Source organism: Dipodomys spectabilis, unplaced genomic scaffold (genome assembly GCF_019054845.1).
Source record: "Dipodomys spectabilis isolate Male_0828 unplaced genomic scaffold, ASM1905484v1 ptg000050l, whole genome shotgun sequence".
Lineage (NCBI taxonomy): Eukaryota > Metazoa > Chordata > Mammalia > Rodentia > Heteromyidae > Dipodomys > Dipodomys spectabilis.
The window spans coordinates 7030761-7058083 of record NW_024870727.1 but is presented as its reverse complement, the minus strand read 5'-3'; the positions used below and the strand labels follow the sequence as shown (position 1 = coordinate 7058083).

The window sequence follows — 27323 nt, the reverse complement described above, 5'->3', positions numbered from 1 at the left end:
CTGTCCTTTACCCAGAAAGTGAGGGCCCCTGTCACCATTAAGAGCAGAGATGATTTACTTGGGAAGCTGAGATCTGAGGGTTGTGGTTCGAAACCAGCCCAGATAGGCAAATTTGAGAGACTTATCTCAATTAGCCAACAAAGAGCCAGAAGTGGAGCTGTGGCTCAAATGATGGAGCACCAGCCTTGCACACAAAAGCTAAGCAAGAACAAGAAGACAAAAGTTCAAGCTCAGTACTGGCACAAAAAGAAAAGAAAAGAAAAGAAAAAGGAGAGAAAGAGAAAAGATAAACATGAACTACAGGTTGAATATCTATATCCTTCATCTAAAATACTTGGAACAAGAAGTGTCCCAGATTGGGGATTTCTCTAGATTTTAGAATATTTGTCTACACATAATGAGATCTTAGGATGGGACAAAACGCTAAATGAGATATTAATTTATGTTGTAGAAATATATTGCAAACACAGTCTGAAAGTAACTTTGTATACTATTTTAAGTATTTTTGAGCATGGAACAAATTTTTGTGATGTAGATTTCTCTGCTTGTGGAATCATAGTAGTATTCAAAGTTTTGGAGTTTGGAGAATTTCATATTTGATGTGAGAGATATCCAAGCTGCATTAAGTTTGATGGCTTTACTAGGTATAATCTGAGTCGCTAGTTATTTTAATTCAAACATTAATATAAATATCAAAATATTGTGTTCTAATATATAGTACTAATAATTACTTCTTCCATAAAATTATTTGTGGGTATAACTGTAAGGTAGGTTTTTTAAAAATATCGCTATTTTAAATATTGATTATAGATGTCTTTCAGAAAAAATCCTGTCTACCTACATATTAACATTACATAACTTAAAAAAATAAACAGTGCATCATATTATACCAAAATAGTCCCTGTTGAAAGCCATATAAGTGAAAAAAGTTGAGTCTCCAAGAATGGACTATACCTTCCAAAGGTTTTTTTTTTTTCATCATTTAAAACTAATATTAAATATGCTTTTATTTCCCAACTATACCAAATATATACATACTACTCTTAGTAATTTATACCAGAAGCATTTTTTAATGAAACAAATAGTTTCATTTGTCTATTTTTATGTATTTAACAATGGGAAATTTATCCTATATTTAAATAAATTTGTTCCCAAGGAAAAGATAAAACCAAACCACAAAATTCTAACTACATGTAGATAGATATTCAGTGCATGCAAACTCTTGTTTTCTACTAATAGTGGTTCAAAGGAACTTTCAAGTATCATGAGAACTCATGTGGTAGTTACAGGTGGCTCTCTTACAGAATCAATGCTCTAGAGGAACAAAGCCTTCTGAGAATGTGTCTTGCTAAAAGCCTTGTTCCTATAGGACACACAACAATCCACAAAGAACAGTGGGCACTTGGTCCATAGCACTGACCTGAATGCACCCATGTAACTAGTTGTCGACCCAAAGTAAACTCTAGAAAGTTGAGGATGAGCCCACATTTTCTTAACTCCTTAGACATTCTTCTTTTATCCACAATTTCCAAAAAAACACATCCTTTCAGACAAGATGGCCCACTTTGGGGACCAAGTCAGGTGTTTTGCACTTCAATGAGTCAAATTCACTTCTTTAAAAAATTAGATGATCATAAAGTCTGCAAGGAATAGAGATTCCAAAACTTGCAAGTAACAAAAGGGAGGCGGGGAATAGAATTAGGCCACGAAGACAGTTACATCTTTCCTAAGCAGGTACAGGTTATCAATAGGGACTCGAGCTGTCTAGAAGTTTTATTCCTTTATAGGTTTTGATCTAGCCACTTGATGTAACTATACCTAGTCCGGACTCCCACTGAGAAGTTGGTGGGCCAGCTGGTGAAAATCATGCAGCCGTGGAAGCCATCCTCGAAGTGGTCGAGGGTCACGTCCACACCCGCATTCACCAAGCGCTTGGCGTACATGATCCCGTCGTCCCTCAGAACATCGTGCTCACAGGTGAGGATGTAGGTCTTTGGCAGGTGCTGAAGGACTTCCTGGTCTGCAATGAGGGGGGAAGAACGGGCATCCAGCAGCTGAGGCAGCTCCTTGATGATCCTGGCATTGCCTGTGGTCTGCACCACAGGCTTGTAGTTCTTTGTGATGGATGCGGGCAAGAGTGACGTCCAGTTGAGATAAGCCCTAAAGGCAGCCGCCTCGGACACATCCAATGCAGTGTGGTTATTCACTACCATCGCCTGCACAAAGTCATAATCGCCTTTGAAGTAGTCCACCCAGTACTTCGCCATGACATAGCGGGGCAGGATTGGGGTGTTCACGTTTTGCTGATAACTGGGTGTGTTAAAATCTAAAGCTTGAAGGACTGGATAGATTAGAGCTTGCAGTTTGAGCTTATTTCTTACGCTGGCATCTTGACTAAACTGGGAAAGAGAAAAACAACATTTCATTTGGTGTGGATCCTTTCAAGCCAACTATACCTTAGAGAGTTGCTTCAGGGTTTGCTTTCCAATCAGTCAAAGCTGATAGTGTGAAATTACCAATAAGCACTAAGCAATTGTAAAGGTTTGCATCTGTAAGTTGTCCCCAAATCTTGTAATATGTTAAAGATTTAGTTGCCAGTTGCCTTTTTGGAAAGCAATTGACCCTAAAGACTCTAATCTCCATTGCTCTGTGTGTGTGTGTGTGTGTGTGTGTGTGTGTGTGTGTGTGTGTGTGTGTGTGTGTTGGTACTAGAGTTTAGACTCAGAGCCTCCTTGTTTAACTTTTTCACTCAAAGGTGCCACTCTATCATCTGAACCACATATTCATTTCTAACTTTTTGCTGATCTATAGGAGATAAAGAGTCTCACAGTTTTCTGCTTCGGCTTTCAGCCAAGATCTTTAGATCTCAGACACGAGTAGCTATAATTCCAGGTGTGAGCTACCTGTGTAAGGCCCACTGGTAGATTTATAATTTTATGGCATTATTGGGAGTAGGTAGGCCTTACTTGGAGGAACTAGGTCACAGGAGGCATACCCTGAAGGGATATGTCTTTCCCTGCTCCTCCTTTCTCTCCCCCTCTCCCTCCCTTTCCCTCTTCCATTCTGCCCCATCTAGCCTTCCCTCTCTGCTTCTGAATGCCAGGAGGTAAGAACCAGCTTTATCCCACCCAGCCCTTCTGCCATGATGTTCTGCTTTGCCTGAGGATTCAAATAATAGAGTCATCTGACATGCCTGAAACCTCTGAATCTGTAAGCCAGAGTAACTCCTTCTTCTTTGAAGTTGGTTTCTCCTTGGTATTTTTGTCATAGCAAGGACAAGCTGACTAACAGAGCAGAGTGGGTTTAAAAAAAATGTCCACCATCACTTCCCTGCCAAGATTCTAGGTATTTCCTAAGAAAGGACCAGTGTGCATGACTCAATAATTTTGAATGAACCTAGGGCCCATGACTTCTGAGATCTGTAAACCCCCATGAACACTTTATTTGCATCATGGTACTCAGCATACCTTGCTAGGTATTACTGGTATATTATCTGTAATCATTGAATGTTTTAATTTTTCAAAGGGCAAAGTCTTCCTAGAGAGGAATAAACAGGTCTGGCTGGGCTAGAGGAGAAGGGGAGGAAAAGCTAAATGAACAGACCATAAAGTGTCCCAGTACACTCCCCTGGAGGAGCCCTTAGCCTTCAAGCTTGCTGAGAGAATGACAGCTGACATAACACAGACAAGGGACCACGGACAGGCTACACTGGAACAGGAAGGAAGTGCCCACCGCTGCAGATCCCAGCACCCAGCAAGACTGCAGCCCTCCCATTTGTAATTCTACTTTCTAAAACTAGACATTTTTCCTGTAAGAACTAAAAGGAAACTGAATAGATTACTAGGCTGCATAGGTTACTTTCATGCTAAAAGATCTTCCAGTGAATTGGGCACTAGTGGTTCACTACTGTAATCCTAGCTAGGCAGGAGGCTGAGATCTGAAGATCAAAGTTCAAAGTCAGCATAAGAGGAAAGGTCAATGAGACTCTTATCTCCAGTTGACTAGCAAAGAGTTGGAAGTGGAGCAGTAGCTCATGTGGTAGAATGGCAGCTTGGAGCAAAAAAGCAAGACCCTGAATTCAAGCCCCTTCAAACACAAAAAATAATACATTGTATATTATTTGTATTGCATCCTAACAATACAATACAATACAATACAATACAATACAATACAATAGTTAGTCTCCTCAGGCCTTTAGAGACCCATTTCCCTTCTCTGAGCTATCTGAGTGTGTCATATCAATAGAGCAACCCCATGAGGTAACATCCTCTCTCCTCCTACCAGCTCATCAGGTCAGTTGGTGTTACCTGTTGTGCAAGGACAGCAGCCAAATTCCCACCAGCACTGTCACCAGAAATGCCAATTCTGTCTGGGTCAACATGGTACTGCTGCAGGACTTCAGGCTGCAGGAAGTACTTTGTGGCACGCACAACGTCATGAATTTGCTCAGGAAAATAGACCTGTGGAACCAGCCTGTATCTGCAAAGACAAAGACAAAGCTTGTTTTAGGACTTCATTATCAGTCATTTAAAGTATACACACGGGGCTGAAGGCAAGGCTTAAGTGGTAGACTATCTCTCTAGCAAGCCCAGAGGCCCTGAGTTCAAACCCCAGTACCACCAACAATCAAAGTTTAAAAAAAAAAGTTTTAAAGACAAAAATGAAAAAAAAATAAAGACAAAAATGTGTTCTTTTAAAGCCCAAAATCGTTTTGGAAATTAAAATAATATATAAACTATAAAGGCAAATGAGGTATTTCCTTTTAAAAATAGACTAATACAGCCAGGTGCCAGTGGCTCATGCCTGTAATCCTAGCTACTCAGGAGGCTGAGATCTGAGGATTACAGTTCAAAGCCAGCCTGGGCAGGAAAGTCTGTGAAACTCTTATCTCCAATAAGCCACCAGAAAACCGGAAGTGGTGCAGTGGCTCAAGTGGTAGAGCACTTGCCTTGAGATGAAGAGCTGAGGGACAGCACCGAGGCCTAGAGTTTAAGCCCCACGACCAACAAAAATAAATAAATAAATAAAGACTAATAAATTGTATGAGCAAAAAGACCTTTTTGTTTTATGTTTTCAGTCCCCACCCAAAATCAAACACGTATCTGAGTGCTAGTCCCTCATGTTCATAATCCTAGCTACTCAAGAGGCTGAGATCTGAGGATTGTGGTTCACAGCCAGCCCAGGTAATGTGAGACCCTTATCTCCAATTAACCAGCAAAAAGAGAGAAGTGAAACTATGGCTCAAATAGTATAGTGTTAGTCTTGTGCTATAAAGCCAAGTGAGAGCAAAGAGACCCTGAGTTCAAGTCTCTCTATACACACAAACACCACACCACCACCACCACCATCAACTCAAAATGGAAAGCCATTACAGAGTTTGAAAGTTCCTTTCTGGAGATTAAGGTTTTATTGACAATGCCTCTGGGTTATGAAGTGATTTGGCAGCATTAACCACAGTGAATAATGTATCTCCATAATTCATTTGATAAATAACATGAAACTGCACCCTATCAAAGAGTTCATGCTCTTACAACACTGAACCAAAGCCATGCATGGCCTTGTCAAAACACTGGAAACAGAAGGTCCGCTGTAGCCCGCGAGAGGAAAGGTAAGTTGTAGGTAGCCTAGCCCAGGCCTCTAGCATCTCTCTGTGGCTCCCCCTGCTGGCACAGGCAGGAGGCTTTTGTGGTCCTATCCTGTACAAGTTGTAAGAGGTCTGGTTTTGTCAAATTCCCTGCTGGGTGCTGGTAGCTCACACCTATCATCCTAGCTACTCAAAAGTATGAGATCTGAGGATCACAGTTCAAAGCTATCCAGGCAATAAAGTCCTAGCTCCAATTAACTAGCAAAAAGCAGAAAGTAAAGTTGTGACTTCAGTGGCAGAGTACTATCCTTGAGTGAACAAGCTAAGGGACAGCACCTAGGCCCCAAGCTCAAGTCCTAGTTTTCTCTCTCTCTCTCTCTCTCTCTCTCTCTCTCTCTCTCTCTCTCTCTCTCTCTCTCCTTGCCCATAGCATTACCTTGTATGTGCGCACTGCAGGTCTGCTCACCCTCCTCCTGTGCTTGTCAGTCATGTCTCCCTCACTCTTTGAGTCTTACTGGGAGGTCTGTGTGGAACTGCACTTGCTTGCAGTATTAGGGTGGCCACTCCAGACACTTACATACATCACCAATTTTATCCCTCATGTAAAATGTGTTCTTCTTGCTTTCTGTGAAGGTTGCGCGCTCTTTGATATAAAGGTCTGCACTTTGTCACTTGTTTTTGTGCCAGTATTGTGGCTTGAACCCAGGGCCTGCACACTCACTTTTAGCTTTTTTCCCCTCAAGGCTGGACCTGTATGACTCGAACCACATCACTACTTTCAGCTGTTTACCAGTTACTTGGAGATAAGAGTCTCATGAACTTTCCTCCCTAGGCTGGCTGGCTTTGAATGGTGATCCTCAGATCTTGGCCTCCTGAGCAGCTAGGATTACAGGTGTGAGCCTCCACTGCCTGGCAATTCTCAGCCTTTCTGGTTAATGTCAAGTGAAACAACTCATCATGTTTCTAATTTCTATGCATGGTGTATCTAATAACACTGTTGCTTTTGTTTATTTGGGATTTTTTTTTTGCTTATTATCATTATTAGTTTTGGTAGCAGTGAAGAGGCTTCAATTCACTTGGCCTTTTTGCTCACAGCTGGTGCTCTACGACTTGATCCATGCCTTCAACCTCACTTTTCATGGGTTATTTTGGCGATAGAGTCTTGCACACTCTTCTGCCTGGGCTGGCTTTGAGGTGCACTCTTCCAGGTCTCAGCCTTATGAGAATTAGGATGACAGGAGTGAGCCACCAGCAGGTGGCTCTCATAAGTCTGTTTTGAGTATTAATGTAGCCTCATCTTGTGAATGAAGAAACTCAGGCACAGAAAAGTGACTAGACTTGTAAAGTAAGTCAACCATACAACACAAAATGAGAACGGACACAGTATCTAATTAAAATTCCAAAACAATCATTTCAGATTGTTTTTTAAATTTACATCTCATAATCAATCAGCTTACTGTTTTTCTAAGTACTCTATAAAAAGTCATTTATTTGTCTCACCTAAAATGCCTATATTGTGAGTGGGGGGGGAGGGGGTTGAGTACTAGGACTTGAACTCGGGGCCTGGGTACTGTCATTTAGCGCCTGCCCTCAAGGCTGGAACCATTTCAACCACAGCTCCATTTCTGGATTTTGCTAGTTAACTATGTCAAGAATACAGAAAGGGAGGACAGATCTATTTGTTTTCAAGTATTTATGTGAACTAGTAAACGTGATTTAAAAAAAAAAAAAGAGTCTCAGACTTTCCTGCCCAGGCTGGCTTCAAATTGCACTCCTCAGATCTCAGCTTCCTGAGTAGCTGGGATTAGGCATGAGCCATTGGTGCCCTACAAACACAGACAGGTAATTAAAGATTTTCACATTCAGTTCAGATAGTCAACTGGATGAATATTTTTGAAATATTATGATAAGTAGAAAGCATAGAACTGATCACTGTGGAATAAGTATGTTTGACATTAGAAATTTAAAAAATCCCTTATGAGAGACAGGATCAAAGTACATTACCTACACATACAATTAATATACACTAACAAAAAACTGAATTCCTGGAAGTGGCGCTGTAGTTCAAGCAGTAGAGAACTAGCCTTCAGCTGAAGAAGTTGGGAACAGTGCCCAGGCTCAGAGTTCAAGCCCCATGGCTGGAAAAATTAAATTCCTTAGTTACTGTCATATAGAATATAAAACAAACTTTTTATTTTATATCTTAGTTTTTCATCAGTGGTACCACTGATCATCCAAATGAGTTTTAATAGGCAGGAATAGGAGTACATGGTTTATTCCACTAGGTGGCAACATTTCACAAGATTCGACTTACCCCTGCTTTCCCCCTCAACTCCCCACCCCCACCCATTTTAGAGGACTTCAGTATTACCAAACTGAGTTCCTAATTTTAAGAAAAAAGGGTATTTTACTTCTTTTAGTGTCCCATGTATTCTAGTAAACAGCTTTTTAGTTGCCTGAGTTTGGAAGATAGCCATAAGAGGCTTCAATTACATTGAATTTTTCAGTCCTGTTTCAGAGGTTTCCACGTCTTTGGATCAAGAGAAACTGGCAATCTTATAGAGTATGTTGGACTGGAGGTGAGGCTCAGGTAGAAGAGGACCTGCTTAGCAAGCACAAGACCTCACGTTCAAACCCCCCACTTAAATCAATCAATCAATAAGTAAGAGCTACTTGTCAGTTAACAATTCCTGCAGGTAACAGGGTGAACATGTAAACAAACAGAGTTAGGATGTGGCTTAAGTGGTAGAGTACCTGCCTAGCAAATATGAGACCCTGGGTTCAAAATTCATGACAACCAAAATAAAAACCAAACAGATCGACGATATTATAGTCCTCCTGGCACCATTAAAATCCGAATTCTAACCTCCATCTTAAGGTTGTTCAAGCTGGAAATATTATTTTACTTTATTCAGAAAGGAGGAGCACGATTTTTGTCAACTGGAGAAAATACTAAGTCAACTACCGATTTCTTAGGTCCCATGGTATCACATGACCTTTCAAAGTAGCCAAAATTGGCCTAGAAGAAGAATCAAAGTTTGTGTTTGTATCAGGAAATTCCAGGCTGGGTTAGCCAATGAAAGCACACAGAGCATACTAGCCCTCTACTGCTTGTGTTCAAGGCTGTGTGTGTGCACAGTGCTGGAAGAAGATGCTAACCATTTTATTTAAAAACCAGGGAGTCAAATTAAAGCTTCTAACACCCATATACCCATCTGCGCATGTCTGTGTCAGTTCATACAGTGTATCTCCCTCTCTCCTTCCATACACAATGTAATAATGAATAAATGTCACTGGGTTCTGTCTGTGTGACAGGTTTAGTCAGTAAGGGAAATGAGCTCTCTGAAGAGCTCATCATATTTCTTCCAACATCAAGTATTCTACATAGGAGTCAAATTGCAGAAAACACCACTGAGCTGACAAACCTGTAATTCTAGCTACTCAGGAGGCTGAGATCTGAGGATCAAGGTTCAATTCCAAGCCAGACTGGACAGACAAATCCAAGAGATTCTTATCTCCCATTAACCAACAAGAAGCCAGAAGTGGAGCTGTGGTTCAAGTGGTAAAGCACCAGCCTTGAATGACAAAAAGCTTAGGGACAATGTGAGGCCCTAAGTTCAAGTCCCCATATCAGCACCAAAAAACAATCAAAATTACATTCACATTGTGTTTTTTATCTGAAAAAGCCCCAGAGGAACAAGCTGTTTAGCCCTCTCAGGAGCTTCCTGTCCATTAGTAGAACAACAAGCCTGCAAGATTGCAAGAGAACCCAGAATTTGGACCGTTTTCCTTCTCATTCTTCAAATGTCATCGGGTTGGAGGAAGGACTTCCTTGTTTCTACGCTCAGCATTGGTCCCTTGAGACGTTCTGACCCACAAGGACTCAGCCCGGGAGACTGGAAGTCAGCACAGGCCTTGGCTGGCTGAATAAGAAACACATAGGAAAGGATGAACAGAAAAGGGGAGGCTAGGCCAAAGTCCTTAGGAGGGGAGTGGGGCTAGAATTAGCACCTGTTTCAACAACGTGAAGCTTCTGATAGAGTTCCAGGGGCTGTGTGCGTGGCTCCCGGGTAGAGCACCTGCCTAACATGGAAGAGGCCTTGGGTAAGACTGGCCCCCGGCTCTGGGTGTATGGAAACCACTTCCACCCATTCTGAGGCAAATCTTGGCCTTAACATCAAGGGCAAAGAGGGAGCCAAGCACTCTGGCAGGGGTCACAGAAGCGGGCTGGGCGCCATGACCTTCCAACCTCCTCTCTCTCTCTGGTGTGGTTCCAGAAGCTAAAGATAGCTGTGTAGGCCCAGGTGGGAGGGGGGCCAGGCTTCAGGAGCTGGGAATGGTGTTCAGTCTCGTGATGTGGACTTCACTGCAGCCACAGAGAGCCAAGCCTGGTTTGCTTTTTAACGTTAGTAGAGATCAGGGCTAAGAAAATGGTAAATACGTGTAAAAGAAGTGGCTTATTAATTAATAGCAGCAAAGCAAAGTACCGACTTTTTAGAAGTTATAGTTATTCTTTCTGTAGCAGTAAATTATTTGTAATTGGTATGATGGTATAAAAGTTATGTTTTCAGCAAGTCTTTCCTTCCTTCCTTCCTTCCTTCCTTCCTTCCTTCCTTCCTTCCTTCCTTCCTTCCTTCCTTCCTTCTTTCCTTCCTTCTTTCCTTCCTTCCTTCCTTTTCCTCCCTCCTTCCCTCCCTCCTTCCTTCCTTCCTTCCTTCTTTCCTTCCTTCCTTCCTTCCTTTCTTCTTTCCTTCCTTCTTCCTTCCTCCCTCCCTTCCTTCTAATGCTGGGACTAGAACCCAGTATGCTAGAGCAGTACTCTACCTCTGAGCTACCTGCTGTGGCTCTGTGATCAGTGAAGATTCTCCCCTGACTCTGAGGATGAGCAGGACAAAGGGAATGGGACAGTGACAGCTAGGCGGCTTCACTCTATGTTTATCAGAGTATCTTTTGTCTACCAGTTCTTAGGGAGCGCTGAGACTGCTGGACGGTGCATCTGATCTGACAGCCAGAGTCTCACTGCTTAGTTTCCTCAGTAAGGAGAGACTTAACACCAGCACTCTTCCATGTGGTGGGCCATAAGCTACATTAGGAACATGACTCTACATTAGGAACATGACTTTTTAAAGTTCAAAAATCTTTACGCTCCCTTCAATGCCCAGCCAGCCATAACCGGCAGATGGTGGGCATAGAGAAGTCTTAAGGTACCACCACACAATAGATTGTAAATGTGATAAAGAAATTAAATTATGGAAGTGGCGCTGTAGCTCAAGTGGTAGAGCGCTCGCCTTGAGCTGAAGAGCTGAGGGACAGCGCCCAGGCCCAGAGTTCAAGCCCCACGACCGACCAAAAGAAAAAAAAAAGAAGAAATTAAATTATAAGCAAACACAAACCAAAAATTAAATAAATAAAAAGCAAGGTAAATCCCCTGTAGAATTTAATAATATCCAACATACCTATACTTTATTATTTGCACTTTATCTTTTTCATTTGGTCTTAGCCACAAGGCTGAGAAATGGCACTTTCTCTTTTATAGAAAGATATTAATCCTTCTTTTTATCTTATGGTTCTAATGCTGTACTTCATTGAACAAATATTTATAACTCACACTGAGTTTTATGAGTATAAAATAAGTTAGCAAATATAAAGTAAGACCTGCCGAGATTTCATCACCTTTATAATAATAATAACTTTAAAAAATAACCAGCACAAAAAGGTGTAGGCATGGTCCAGTGGCAGAGCACCTGTCTAGCAACTTTGAGACTTAGAATTCAAACTCCAGTCCCACGCATGTATCTGTGCATGTGTGTGTATGTACATGTGTCTAATAGTTCTTCATAGAAGCAAAGTGAGAGAGAAAAGCTACAGAGAGGAAATATGCTGCCACATGAGCTCTCCCAACATTCTTTCCGAGAGAGAAAACACAGTCATCTGACTCTGGCTGTGTCGCAACTCGAGCACAGGTCATAATGCCCTCTGTGTCCAGGCCGAACCTGAATTGCCTGGTGGAGAAAAAAAAAGAACAAGTGCTAGGGATCGCAAACACACACTGGGCAATAGGTGTGTAGCCTGGCTTTTGTGCTATGGGCTACCACACTAGTTGTGCAGATTTGTCTAGTGTTCTAGAATATCTGAGTCCTTTCAGAGCCGATTGGCTCAGCTGATCCCCAGGACAACTCTGTCTGTCAGTCTGTCCGTACTTAGCATGCATGTTTGAAGTCTTGAACGAGGTGGGTGCTAGGAACCCCAAAAGATGATTACTTGTTTTGATTCTAAACACCCAGAAAGGGTTCCTAACCTCATGACTGTAAGGGACTTGTGTGAGGGGCTGGGCATCCTGTGTACCATGATGTACTACTCCTCATGACAGCACTCCATTGGTAAACATCTGGATGGTATATATATATATATATATATATATATATTTTTTTTTTTTTTTTTTTTTTTTTTTTTTTGTCGGTCGTGGGGCTTGAACTCTGGGCCTGGGCGCTGTCCCTCAGCTCTTCAGCTCAAGGCAAACGCTCTACCACTTGAGCTACAGCGCCACTTCTGGTTTTCTGGTGGTTTATTGGAGATAGGAGTCTCACAGTCTCTCCTGCCCGGGCTGGCTTTGAACTGCAATCCTCAGATCTCAGCCTCCTGATTAGCTAGGATTACAGGCGTGAGCCACCAGCGCTCCGCATCTGGATGGTATATTATAAAAATGGGGCCCAAAAGGAAATTAAGATAACATCCGTCCTTGGAATTATAGTTGTCTTGAAATTAAAAAACAAAAAACAAAAACAAAACTTCTAGTCAGGTGTTAGTGGCTCAAGCCTATAATCCTAGGGAATCAGAGGCTGAGATCTGAGGATTGCAGCTAGAAGCCACATGGGCAGAAAAGTCCAAGACTCTTGTCGCCAATTAACCAGCAAATCATTGTAAGTGGAGGTGTGGATCAAGCAGCAAACACCAGCCTTGAGCAGAAAAGCCAAGCAAGAAGGCAAAACCTTGAGGTCAAGCTCCAAAATCAGCACCAAGAAAACAAAGCCTTCTTGTCAGCCAGGGCTCACAGCTGTACTCCTAGCTGCTCAAGAAGCTAAGATCTGAGGACCAAGGATCAAAGCTAGCCTGGGGAGACAAATCCCAAGAGAATCTTACCTCCAAATCACTTGCAACAAGTCAGAAGTGAAATCTAGCTCAAGTGGTAGAACACCAACCTTGAGGAAAAAAGCTAAGCTAGAGCTCCAGGCTCTGAGTTCAAGCCCCAGTACTGGCAAAGACACACAGAAATGAAGTTGTGATCTCAATTGGGGCACCATAATGGCCAACAACCCAAGTGTTGGTTTTAAATTTTAAATCAAAGCAACACCTTAGAGATATAATGAGAAAAATTAGGAAACTAGGAAATTGAAGGGAGGGGTGAGGTTGGGAGGGATTAGGGAAAATAATGAAAGTGACATTGATCGAGACACTTTGCACTTATAAACTGATTGATTGAATGGCAACTCCTTTGTACAACTACTTAAAGATAGTAAAAATACCATTTAAAGAAAAAGAGAGGCTAACTTAAAAGTTTTCCTTGAAAACAAAAAGGTACTAAAACCAAGCAGTAGTAAAACAGTTTTCCATCCAACTGTATTATTTGGTCACCAAAACTGAAAAATTAGTCTACAGGTTTGTACCAAGGAATTTTTTTTTTTGTCAATGCTGAGGATTGAACCTAGCACACTGGATAAGTGCTCTACTTAAATATACATATACATATATACATGTATGTATATATATATATGTATGTATATATATATACCATATATATATATATATGGTATATATATATGGTATTTATCCCAGGGCCTCCAGATCTCACTTGGCTTTTTCCATTCAAGAATAGTGCTCTACCACTTGAGCTCCACTTCTAGCTTTTTGCTGGTACCTGGAGATAGAGTCTCTCAGATTTATCTGCCCAGGCTGGCATAGAACTGGGATCCTCAGATCTCTGCCGCTTGAGTAGGTAATACTACAGGCTTCAGCCACCAGCACCTGGCCTGAATTTCTTATTCATAGTCTTCTTAGTCACCTAGAAAAGTAGCATGCAAGAAATGGTGGAGACAATTCAAAACACTATCATTATTAACAATTATACCATTAAGGTTTGTTGAACACATTTCTACTTTCTAAGGTCCAAGTCATGTAAATGAACTAAATGAAAATAGCTTTTCCAACCTTATCTAAAGAGAGATTCTTTTACTATCGTTATTGCTTTTTACTTTTTTTTTTAAAAAGTTAACATCAAACTTATATGGTTAAGATAGCTGTATTTGTATTGTTTCACTCCCAAAAGTTTGTAAAGCCAAAATAAATAGGCAGGGCTAGATATGGTAGTGCATGCCTGTAATCTCAGCCCTAGGGAGATTGAGGAGTGAGACTCTTGAGTTTGAGGACAGCCTTGGTTACATAGTAAGACCCTAACTCAAAAATAAAAATAGTCAGACACCAGTGGCTCATGCCTGTAATTCTAGCTACTCAGAAGTCTGAGATCTGAGGATCACAGTTCAAAGCCAGCCTGGGTAGGAAAGTCTGTAAGACTCTTATTTCTACTTAACCACCAGAAAACTGGAAGTGGAGCTGTGCCTCAAAGTGGTAGAGCTCTAAGTTTGAGTGAAAATCTCAGGGACAGCCCCCAGGCTCTGAGTTCAAGCCCAGAGACCACCCCCCCCCCTACAAAAGAGAGAGAGAGAGAAACAAAAACAAAATGAAAGTAGGCTCAAGGGTAGAATGATTTTCTAGTATGCATAAAGCCATGGGTTTGATCTTTAGAATGTGATAATGATAAAATTATAATAATTTTGAAAAGCACCATTGGCTCCCCCTACTCAGGAAGTGAGATGTGAGGATCAGGGTTCAAAGCCAGCCACTCAAGACAAATATGAGAGACTATTATCTTCAATTAACCAGCAGAAAGCCAGAGGTGAGGGCATGGTTCAAATGGAAATGGTAAAACACTAACCTTGACCATGAAGCCCTGAGTTCAAGCGTTAGTACTGCACACACACGCGCATGCACACACACACACACACACACAAACACACACATGCACACAGGCACACAGGCATACAGGTTAAGTGTGGTTGCAAATGCCCACAAATGGCACATGCCTGTAGTCCCAGCAATCAGGAGGCTGAGGCAGGAGGACCTCAAACTCCAAACCAACCAGGGCCACACAGTGAGGCCCTGGGTCAAAAACAACAAAAAGAAGGTAGGCTGCGAATATAGCTCAACTTAGAATGGTGAACTTTCTAGTACATATGAGGCCATAGGTTCAATCCAAAGGACAATGTTAATTCACACTACTAGTAATAATGATATAAGGTGAGGCATGGTGAGACATATTTGTTAAGTGGCACATGCCTGTAATCCAGCACTCGGGAGGCTGAGCCAGGAGGATCTCAGTTTGAGACCAGACTGGCTACACAGTGTGATCTAGGCTAGTCTGGGTTACAGAGTGAGACCCTTTTTCAAAAAAAAAGAAAGAAAAGAAAAGAAAAAAGGAAGAAAGGAAATAAATATGCAAACATAAATAACTGTATTTCAATTATACTAAAAGTCTTTTTTTCTGATGATGCTGTGTAACTTCTGGGCAAATGGAGCATTTTGCACTCAAACCCCTGTATAATAGAATCACTACACTGTTATCGAGATGCCTTTGTTATCAAAACTTGTGCACCTAGCATGGGTGACTTACTCAATGGAGACAATGACAGCATTCAGGTCCTCTGCCATCGCCATGCACAGCTCATCGTAGTACTTGATTTCTGAAAGAGACAAGAGGAACTGCTATCAAACTGCTCATTCAACACCATCCCTTCTTCAAGTCTGCTAAGTGTGGATTATCTCACTGAAATAAATACCTGTGCACATGTGAATATCACATGTGGTTTCTGTCTTATAACGAACTGGAAAGGCATATTTTGTTTCCTTTCAATATGTTTGGCTTTTTGTGTGTGTGTGTGCCAGTACTGGGGCTTGAACTCAGGGCCTCAAGCCCTCACTTGGCTTTGTCATTGAAGACTGGCAACTCCACCACCTGAGCTACAATTCCACTTCCAGCTTTTTGCTGGTTAATTGGAGAGAAGAGTCTTGGGGACTTTTCTGTCCAGGCTGGCTTCAAACCACAATCTTCAGATCTCAGCCTCCTGAGTAACTAGGATTATAAGCGTGAGCCAGCAGCACCCAGCTTCAACTCTGGCCTTCTGCACCCCAAGTCCTAGACCCCAGAAACAGCTTAGTCTGTGGTAAATCTAAATACTCAGTAAACATCTACTGAAAATGTGAATCAGGGCTAGGAAGGTGGCTCAGTGGTAGAGCGCTTGCCTTGCATGCCAGAGGCCCTGGGTTTGATTCCTCAGCACCACATAAGCAAAAAAAATTTTAAAAAGCCAGAAGTGGTGCTGTGGCTGAAGTGGTAGAGCATTAGCCTTGAGCTGAAGAGCTGAGGGACAGCGCCCAGGCCCAGAGTTCAGGCCCCATGACCAGACCAAAAAAAAAAAAAAGAAAATGTGAATCAGAGAATAACAAAACAATTGACAAAATGAAATTACTATGAGAAGTGATGTTTTTAGATCTTACCCCCATTAAAAAAAATTAGAGTCAGCACCAGTGGCTCATACCTGTAATTCTAGCTACTCAGGAGGTCTAGATCTGAGGATCAAGGTTTGAAGCCAGCCTGGAAAGGAGCCTCTTGAGACTCTCGTCTATAATTAACCACCTAAAACCAGAAATGGAGCTGTGGAGTGCTAGGCTTGAACAAAAGCATCTCAGGGACAGGGCCCAAACCCTGAGTTCAAGGGTCAGGACAAATAAAAAGAAAAAGAGCCCAGTGCTGAGGGTTCGCTCCTGCGATCCCAGCTACTTAGGAGGCTAAAATCATCAGAATCATGGTTCAGTGCAAAAAATATAAATAGAAATCAAGAGAGCCCTTCTCAACTAATGACTGGGTGTGGTGGTATGTGCCTATTACCCTAACTACCAGAGAGCCTTATCTACATAGATGGGCCGCACTCAGACATTCACCTGAGCAGCGAACGAGACCTTACTTGAAAATAGCAAGGAAAAATCAGGGCTAGAGGCAAGGTTCAGTGGTGATTAGCAACTTTGAGGACACCCCCTTCCAAAAAAATTACATAAGGCTACAGGAATGGCTTAAGTGGTAGAGAGTATCTACTTAAAATCAGGAGGCTTGGAGTTCAAAACCCAATACTGCCAAAAAAAAAAAAAATCATATGAAACAGGTTTTATGCCTGAGGGTGTTTTGTTTAGTAACCTGCCATTCTGATTCCATTCTACTCAGGAAAAGGATTCCGCTCCAAAGAAAATATCCTTCAACTTGGCAAGAATGTCTTTTTTTATTTTTATTTTTTGCCAGCCTGAACTCTGGACCTGGGCACTGTCCCTGAGCGACTTCAGCTCAAGGCTAGTATTCTACCACTTGAGCCACAGCACCATTTCTGGCTTTTTCTGAGTAGTAGAGTAGAAGAGTCTCATGGAGTTTCCTGCCTGGACTGGCTTACAACCACAATACATAGGTCTCAGCCTCCTGAGTAGAAGAGTATCTCTTTTTAATAGTTGTATAGTTGTACATTTTAATTTTTGGTATCATAGGCTGATACAAATGTTGCTAATGTGTATCAAGAGGTAGCTCTTGTAGTATATAGATGTCAGGACAAGAGAAGTGAAGTGAATTCTCTCACACTCAGTGAGACCTGACTTTGCTTGGAAGAAAAACACTCTTATGGACACTTAAGAAATAAGGCTATAATTTGGATCACAGGAAACATTTTCAAAAGTCTGGATTAAGAAACAAACCATGTTGGGCGCCGATGGCTCATACCTATAATCCTAGCTACTCAGGGGGCTGAGATCTGAGGATCAAGGTTCAAAGCCAGCCTACGCAGGAAAGTTCATGAAACTCTTCTCTCCAATTAACTAGCAAAGAAAAAAAAAGTGGAACTGTGGCTCAAATCGTACAGAGTTTGTCTTCAGCAAAAACGCTTAGGGACAGTGCCCCAGGTCCCGAGTTCAAGCCTCAGGACCAACACTAAATACATGCATACATAATTATAAAAAATAAAATGGGATCCTTTAAAGATTGATAAAGAGGTATTATCATTGGTGGCCTGGGCAATTAAGATAAGTGGACACTCACTGAGCACCAAATGAACTGTCTCTTCCTGCCCATTTGATCTACCCACTGCCACCCCCAAAGCAAACCAGGTGAAGCTGGCAGGAACATACTGGCACTGGCCAAGGCCCAGCCTCCTCCGTGGATGTAAACGATGCTCCGTCTCAGGGGCTCCTCCGGCTTTGGCGACCCTTCAAACACCCGGACTTCCACGCCATCAAAGGCAGTGTCCCTCACCTTCACCTGGGCAGATGACAGCGCATTTTTCTTGCCAAAAGAAATGATGATGAAATTCAGGGCAATCAGATGATGGCTCAGCCCCAGGTAGTGGATCAGGTTACTCTGTGGAAGGAGGGTTGGAAGAGGAAAGGGTTTGCTAGGTGAGAATAACACCACCAGCTCGGTGCGCAAATTCTCACAAAGAACTCACACTGGTCTGCAGTTGGATACCTGCCACACAGCAACAAGTTGTTTTCACTTTTGGACCCATACATCTGAACTTGGGGCTTCACACTTGCTCGGCTTGCTTGCTCAGCTGGCACTCTACCACACGAACCACACACCTCCAGACTAACTTTTTGCTGGTAACTTGGAAGATGAAGTTTCTCAGATGTTTCTGCTCAGACTGGCTTTAAAATGTGATCCTCTAGATCATGATTAGAAGTATGAGGCATTGGCACACAGGTATATTCATCTTTTGTTCTTAGAGCTAACAACATATTTCCCTATATGAGATGTCCTGTCTTATGTTTGTGTATGTGCGTGCACACGCATGTGTGTGTATGCACACCTGTACTGGAGCTTGAACTCACGACCTCGTGTTCTCACTTGACTTTTGAGCTCAAGACTGGCATTCTATCACTTCAGCTAATCCGCCACTTCTGACTTTTTGGTGGTTAATTGAAGATTAGTCTCATGGACTTTCCTGGCTGGGCTGTCTTGAAATCATGATCCTCCAATCTCAGCCTCCTGAGTAGCTAAGATTACAGACGTGAGCCAGCCACCAGTGTCTGGCTGCATTTAAATATTTTGAAAGTGCTCCAAAGCTGATCTACATAAGGGCATCTGGTTGTTGTTGTAAGCATAGGAGACAGTGATGCGTGTACAGAAGATGGAGAACAAGGCTCGCAGAGCTGGAGCATTTAGAAGCAGAACAACAGAGAGGCTTAAGTCACCCATCCAGCCAACGCCCCTCTAGTTTCTTCCTCTTTTCCTATTCTGCATTCAGGTTGCTGAGGAAGGGAACACTGCAATTTTGTAGTGTACAAACAGAACCCTGATGATCGCTGAACTTCTTAATATCTTCAGAAGATGCTATAGAAATTAGGAGTGCAGAATGGCTACAATATAGCATACCCCAGCTCCTACTGTGTGCACAAGGCTCAGCCATGAAGGAGGGTACAGGTCCCTCTTAACCTTTAAGCCACTAGGCTCTTCAGTGTCCCTTATTTATACCATTACTGCCTATTACACACATGAACAAAGCTGGAAAGCACTGAATCATGACAAAACTAGGCCGGGTGTAGTGGCTCATGCCTATAATCCCAGTTACTAAGAAGGCAGAGATCAAGAAGAACAACCTGAGCAAACAGCAAAACCCAGTCTCAACAAAATAGTTGAGTGGGCACTTGTCATCCAGCTACTGAGTAGAAGTAGGAGGATCGTGGTCCAAGCCAGCCTGCGTACAAATGTGAGACCGGACATGAAAAATAACCAAAGCATAAAGGACTAGGGTCATGGCTCAAGTGGCAGAGCACTTGTCTAGCAAGCACAAGGTGCAGGGTTCAAACACCGGTTATCCCTACTGCCCCACCCAAAACATTTCTCCAGTATTCATGCAAAAGAAGAATAAGAGGCAATTAATCTAATAATGAGTGGCTATGTTAGGAATTAGGGTACAAGTATTTGCCAGCAAGTCTACGCATACACAGAGCAAGTGAGTATTGAAACAATTCAGCTTTTATATGTGCTGTCCCTGTCATCCACTGTCAAAGTTAGTGAAAAAGTGAAATAACTGTTAACATTCTTCACAATAAGTACGTCCATGAGTCAATAAGTGAAATATACAGGAACATTCCAACCATCGACTTAAATTATTTGGCTACAGGGCACTGGTGGCTCATGCCTGTAATCCTAGCTACTCAGGAGGCTGAGCTCTGAGGATCAAGGTTCAAAGCCAGCCTAGGCAGACAAATCCCCGAGATTCTTATCTCCAATTAAAAAAGCCAGGAGTGGAAGGTATGGCTCAAGTAGTAGAGTGTGGAAAAGCCTAACCAAGAGTGTGAGGCCTGGAGTTCAAATCCCAATACTCACCAACACACAGAATAAGTTAAATAAATAAATAAATGCCTTAGCCAAGACATGGTGCATGGACATAATAAAGTCTGTCAACACTGTACAATAATTAACAAAGAGCAAGCAGGACCCATTCTGCTTCCTTGCTGCACAGCTGGCTGGAGAGTGCAGAATGCCGCACTACGAACACAGAGGTAGCAGTGGCTTCGCTGCTTTCTGGCCTGTGTTTTGCTTTCTTTATGGGCTCTATTGGTCCAAGCCATTCAAGGCACATAAACTTGTGTTAACTCGCACCCACAGGATTACTAAAACCCTGTGGATTGTTTACAGCAGTGCAGGGGAGGGGTGGGTGGGGGCTGATCAGAACAAACATTAAGAAGAAGGAAGACAGGAATAAGAAAGCTAGGTGGGGAAAGAATCCAGAAAACTGCTAAATGAAAATATTTGCAAATATCAGAACTACATGGATAAATTAGAAATTAAAAGGTTACTCAACAACCTAAATAGAAGATTCTTTCAAAAACTGAAAATGAGCCAGGCACCAGTTCTTTGTGCCTGTTTCCTAGCTACTCAGGAGGCTAAGACCTAAGGATGGTGGTTCCAAGCCAGCCTGGGCAAGAAAATATCCAATTAATCACCATAAAAAGCCAGAAGTGGAGGTGTGGCTCAAGTGGTAGAGGACTAGCCTTTAGCAAATAAGCTCAGGGACAGTGCCCAGGACCTGAGTTCAAGCCCCAAGAGCAGCACACAAGGAAGGAAGAAAAGAAGAAAGAAAGAAAGAAAGAAAGAAAGAAAGAAAGAAAGAAAGAAAGAAAGAAAGAAAGAAAGAAGGAAGGAAGGAAAGAAAGAAGGGAAGGAAGGAAGGAAGGAAGGAAGGAAGGAAGGAAGGAAGGAAGGAAGGGAAAGAAAGAAAGAGTGGGGGATAGAAGGAGGGAGGGAGGGAAGAAGGGAGGGAGAGAGAAAGAGAAGGGAGGGAGGGAGGGAAAGGAAGGAAGGAAGGAAAAAAGAGAGGAGGGAGAGAGGGAGAAAGGAAGGGAAGGAGGGAGGGAATGAAGAAAAGAAGGAGGTAAGAAAATAGAGAAAAGAGGGTTGGGAAGGCGGCTCAGTGGTAGAGTGCTTGCCTTGCATGCATGAGGCCCTGGGTTCAATTCCTCAGCACCATATAAGCAGGAAAAAAAAGCCGGAAGTGGCACTGTGGCTCAAGTGGTAGAGTGCTAGCCTTGAGCTGAAGAGTGCAGGGACAGCAGCACCCAGGCCCAGAGTTCAGGCCCACGACCAGACCCCCCCCCCAAAAAAAAAAAGAAAGAAAGGAAAAGAAAATAGAGAAAAGAAAAAGAAGAAAGAGAAAGAAGCTAAGTATGGCTTGATACAGGTGGCTCACACCCGTAATCCTGGGAGACTGAGAAAGGGAGGATCGCAGTCCAAGGCTAGCCCAAGAGGAATAGTTGTGAGCCCCGTTCTTGACCTACATCTGGGCACAGTGGTACACTCCTCTCAGCCCCAGCTGCATGGTAGGCTGATATTGGGAAGATCATGGTACCAGGGAAGCCTGAGCATACATACTATGTCTCCATGAATGGGAAGCTGGGCCTGGCAGCATGTTCTTATTCCAGAGAAAACTGGAAGCCTGAAGGAGGCAGATCTTGGCTCAGGCATGTGCAGAGTAGAAAATGGGACCCTACCCTGGAAATAACTAGGAAAGCTGGGCACTGATGGCTCATTTATGTATTTCTAGATACTAAGGAGGCTGAGATCTGAGGATCATAGTTCTAAGATAGCCTGGGGGAAAGTCTATGAGACTCTGTTATCTCCAATTAACCAGTAAAAACCCACAAGTGGAGATGTAGCTCAAGGGGTAAAGCAGCATTAAGCAGAAAAAGCTAGGCAAGAGCAAGAGGTCCTGTGTTCAAGCCCCAGAACTGGCATCAAGACAAAAACAAAATAATAAAGACATAGATGATTACCTAAAGAGTTTCTGTGTATCAGCAAGAAAGAGGGGAGGAGGAGGTGTGGGGAGAGCCAATAATGTGATACTCTGCCCACATAAATAACTCAACAAGCGGCTGGGTTGTATCATGAATCATGCACTAAGAGTGCAGAGCCATCGATTTTACCTTTGGCCAGTTTCATTTCTCTTATTCCATGGTATGGATTTGAGGTCAGTGGGCATTTCATGCTGGCAAACATCTTTTTAATTCTCCTCTCCAAATCCTGTTTTTCCCTGTGTGTACTGTAGGGAAATCTAGATCTTGCATGTTAGTTTTTCTGTATGAAAGACTATCATCATGATTTCCAAACACTATCAAGTCTGAGTGTACAGATTTTCAAAGATTTTTACTCATATATGTTAGTTTGTGATAGGTTTAGTTATGACATTTCCTTATAAGCATAGATTACACTCTACCAACCTCCCCCCTTCTGCCACCCTCCTGTATTTCCTCCCCAACACTTCTTAAGACAAAGTGAACAGGATTCACTGTTCAATTTGCATATCTGCAAAAAAGGTCATTGGACCACATTCATCCTCCTTTACCCTCGGCATTTACCTTCCCCTTCCACTGGTGTCCAAGCCTAACAGGTTACTTGTACTAAGGGACTTCATCCTGATAGGTCACATATACATATAGTATGTGTGTATATGTACCAGAGCTTGGAACTCATGTTCTTCAACTCTCACTTGACTTTTCAACTCAAGGCTGCTGCTCTCCTATTTGAACCATACCTCTACATCCAGCTTTTTGCTTGTTAATTGAAGATAAGAGTCTCTTGGTCTTTCCTGCCCAGACTGGCTTTGAACTAGGATCCACAGATCTTATTCTCCTGAATAGCTAGGATTACAAGGCATCAGCCACCAGTGCCTGATGTACTGAATTAAAGATTCAGTTTTGGCTGTCGCTATGGGCCCATGACCTACATGACTTGCACTGGGTGGCACCAGAGATTCCTGAGATTCCCTAATGCAAGATTTCTGTCCACATGTAATGAGATCCCTGTCATGAGAAACACCCGAGGTAGGTGCTAGAACCTAGGGGTTTATAGGCTGGAAGTTTAGGCCTCTGCTTGCTGATGTGACAGACAAATGGTGGCCCTTTAAGTTGAGAAGCCTATAAGGGGACCTCAGGGCATTGGGGGTGTGTCCTCAGAGGGGATTAAGGTAATTCCCTCAGGTGCTGAGTTAGCTGTCTGAGAGAATGAGTTGTTAGAAAGGCCTTGAACAGACCCCTGAATCTGTTTTTGCCTTCTGAGTGATTTCCCTCTCACATGGCTGCCTCCCCTTATGGTCCTTGCCAGAGCTAGGCTGCCGATGCTATGCCCTTGAACCTCTGGAACTGTGAGCTGAAGCAGCCTCTTTACAGTAAAGTAACCTGCCTTGAGTATCTGGTTATAGTAATGAACAAATCAAGTTAAAATGTCATCCAGCTGTCACGCAATAAAGATTAATGAGGGACCTACGCATGACACACATCACAAGAATACAAATACGGGGGTACACCCAGGACTTAGTAGGTAAACATGCCTCTTCTGGTGTTTCCCCACTTTCCTTCAATTTTTTTCTTTCCTTTAAGCTTGTAGAGTTCCCTAAGCTTCCTCTAAGAGTTTAGTTTTTAAGGGAAATTCTATGACAGCTGAAGTCTTGATTTGAGTTCATGTTTTTAAGTTGCAGCACAAACAAAAATGTCTGAAGACTGTTCATTACAGCTTGCAATATAGATATGATCCTGTCAGACTAAATAAGCAGCTGAAAGACAACAATCACTTAAATGTCACATTTAAGTGACGACATTATTCAAAGGTAAAATAAAAGTGTTTATGCCATTCTTGGCACTTGAACTCCGGGCCTGGGTGGTGCTGTCCCTGAGCTTTTTTATCTCAAAACTACTGCTCTACCACTTGAACTACAGCTCCACTTCTGGCCTTTTCTGGTTGTTAATTGAAGATAAGAATCTCCTGGACTGGGGCTGGGAAGGTAGCTCAGCGGTAGAGTGCATGCCTTGCAAGCATGAGGCCCTGGGTTCGATTCCTCAGCACCACATAAACAGAAAAAGCGGAAGTGGCGCTGTGGCTCCAGTGGTAGAGCACTAGCCTTGAGCTGAAGAGCTGAGGGACAGTGCCCAGACCCAGAGTTCAGGCCCCATGACAGGCAAAAAACAAACAAACAAACAAACAAAAAGAATCTCCTGGACTTTCTTGGCCCAGTTGGCTTTGAACTACAAATACTCCAGATCTCAGCCTCCTGGGTAGCTAGGGTTACAGGTGCCCAGCAATAAAAGGTTTTTGTTTGCTTGTTTGTTTTTGAGACTGGATCTTGCTCCGGTTGGCCAGAAACTTACTAGATGGCCCAGGCTGAACTTGAACCTACAATCTTCCTGCCTCATCTTCTGGAGAGTTCTGCTGAGATTACAGGCATGTGCTACCTCAGCCGACTATAAATGAGATTTTTTTTTTTTTTTTTTTTTGGTGCTGGACCTGGAGCTTGAACTCAGGTCCTAGGAGCTGGTGCTGAGCTATTTTTCTCAAAGCTAGTGCTCTATCGCTTGAGCCATAGTTCCACTTCTGGCTTTTTTGGAGTGCTTAACTAGAGATAAGAGTCTCTCAGCCTTTGCTACCCAGGTTGGTTTGAAACCATGATCCTCAGATTTCAGCATTCTGAGTGTCTAGCATTGCCCATGCCTGGCAAGATTTTTTTTTTTTTTTTTTTGGTGGGGGGAGAGGAGAAGTACTGTTGGTGGTCTGCCACTTGAACCATTACTCCAGCTCTTTAAACACTTAAAACAAATAAAAGAGCCTAAGCTTTGGGAAGAACAGTCAAGAGACTAGAGGCAAAAATCAAGAGCTCTGAGAATGTAGTGGAGTCCAATACACCTTAAGTTAAATGCAATGTGTGTTCTCTTTCATGCTACATGAATTAGTTACTGTCCACTTAGAACAAATGAGGGTCTGCCCGCAAGGGATGTGGGGGATGCAGTGGGGCAAGGGAGTTCCCCAGAGCCTGGGTGACACTGGGAATAGACAGGGGGCATCATAAGGTACAAAGAGAAGGGATCAAGGACACTGAGGGGTTTCACTAGGGCATGAGAAACAGCGGCACAGGCAGACCGGCCGGGCAAGGTGAGATAAACGCTACTTTTAAATTATTTCATTTAAAGCTGATGGGAAAGCCAAGGTGCTCACACCTGTAATCCTATCTACTCAGGAGGTTGAGATCTAAGGATTAGGGTTTAAAGTCCTCTTGGATAGGAAATTCCATGGGACTCTATCTCCAATTAACTAGCAAAAAGATCTAAATGGACCTATGGCTCAAGTGGTAGAGCTGTATCTTTAAGCAAAAGAGGCCAGGCTCTGAGTTCAAGCACCAAGACTGGCACAAAATAAAAGGACATCTAGATAAACAGTACCCCAATGAAGAGATCAGGCCCTGGGGGGAGTGGGGGGCGGGATGCCAGCCACAGTGAACTATTAACTATCTTGAAACAACAAGAAGGTTGAGGAGATGTAGCAGAGGCCTAACCTGGACTCAGGGACACATATCATGGAGGAAAGTATTATTTTATAGGCTAGAAAGAAATCTAAAGAGGTTGGAGAAGTACAAGGAGAATAAAGAGAAAATCAGAATTCAGAAACCAAATGTGCAAGAATGTCAAAGGAAGAATTAACAATTCAGCATTTAAGAAACCTAAGTGTTGAAAAATGACCATGAATGTATTTTGGAAGCCATCACTGATAATCCAGGAAAGTTTCAAGCCCACCATGCAAGTATAATCTGATGGGCATCTGCTTTGTTCTCATAATTCAGTATGGCTCCCATGGCTTGGCCCACTGACTCCCCTTTCCTCAGGAAATCTTCCCCAAATTCTTCAGCCTAGTCTCCAGCCCTGAATCTTAATCTAAATATGAAATTCCCTCCCCCCACCCCCAGGTGATAGGCACCTGAATTCCTCCAAGCAGATGGGGCAGGGGACTTAAAGAATAGATTCCCTGACTTGCCAGATGTGCACCATAAAACCTAGGAGACTCTTTGAACCCTGGAGCTCCCTGTGACTCTGCCCCCTAACCATGACCCTGCTTAGGCCCCTCCACCCCTGCTGCCATTGTGCCTTGTATCTCCTGACTCTCCTCAGGTCTCCATGGCATTCTGCTTCAACTCTCCATTAGAGTTGATCTCGTCTATTGAGGTCATTTTCTGCTCTTTCTTTATTCTAATACCCTTATGACTGGCTCCTAACATAATCCAATTATTTCAATATTCTCTTCATGGTTTTTAAGATACCACCTTCTTACTCTCTACTGCTTTCTTTAGAGATTTAGAGGACCAGGTGCCAGTGTCTCACACCTGAGAGTCTGAGATGTGGAGGATCAAGATTCAAAGCCAGCTCAGGCAGAAAAGTCTATGAGACTCCATTTCCAAGTAACCAGCAAAATGCCAGACTGGAGGCGTAGCTTAAGTAGTAGAGCACTAACCATGAGCAAGAAAAATGAATGAACACAAGGTCCTGAGTTCAAGTTCAGTACTGAAACACATACACACACACACACACACACACACACACACACACACACACACACACACAATTCAATGGTTATTCAATTTTTGGTTATGTCAAGATTTTTGACCTGATACAGTGGTGCCCACCTGTAATGCTAGTACTGAATTAAGAGCATCAAGAGTTCCAGGCCAACTTGAGAAGTATAATGAAACTCTGTCTCAAAAAACGAACAAAAACATAAAGCCGAGTGCTAGTCACTCATACTTGTAATCCTAGCTCCTAAGGAAGCTGAGATCCAGAGGATCACAGCTCAAATGCAGCCTAGGCAGAAAAAATGTATAAGATTCCATCTCCAAAATAACTAGCAAACCCACTCCCACCAAGCTCTTCAGCTGGAAGCATGGCTCAAGGGTAGAGCACCAGCCTAGCAATGAAGCCAAAAAAGCTCAAAGTCCTGAATTCAAACTCTGGTATCAGCCAAAAAGGGGAAGGGAGGAGGAGGAGGAGGAGGAGGAGGAGGAGGAGGAGGAGGAGGAGGAGGAGGAGGAGGAGGAGGAGGAGGAGGAGGAGGAGGAGGAGGAGGAGGAGGAGGAGGAGGAGGAGGAGGAGGAGGAGGTGGTGGTGGTGGAGGAGGAGGAGGAAGAGGTGGTAGAGGAGGATGGGGAGGAAGAGAAGGTGGAGGAGGAGAAAGAGGAGAAGAAGGAGAAAGGAGGAACAGGCGAGGAGGAGGAGGAGGAGGAGGAGGAGGAGGAAGATAATAGCAAAACCTTAACAAAAGTAAGATTAAGTGCTCTGCCTA

The 27323-nt window shown here is 43.0% G+C and overlaps 1 protein-coding gene across 1 annotated transcript in view; it reads right to left on the bottom strand.

Annotated features, from left to right (window-relative positions):
• Positions 1-242: 242 nt before the first annotated feature.
• The window catches only part of Nceh1 (neutral cholesterol ester hydrolase 1), a 56762-nt gene continuing 29681 nt past the window's right edge, over positions 243-27323 (bottom strand). Inside the window, exons 2-5 of the mRNA XM_042678914.1 lie at positions 17858-18086; positions 15309-15378; positions 4308-4479; positions 243-2399 (exon numbers count right to left, since the gene is read on the bottom strand). Of these exons, the coding sequence (XP_042534848.1) occupies positions 1782-2399; positions 4308-4479; positions 15309-15378; positions 17858-18086 (1089 nt within the window). The 3' untranslated portion in view covers positions 243-1781. The remainder of the gene's footprint in view (positions 2400-4307; positions 4480-15308; positions 15379-17857; positions 18087-27323) is intronic.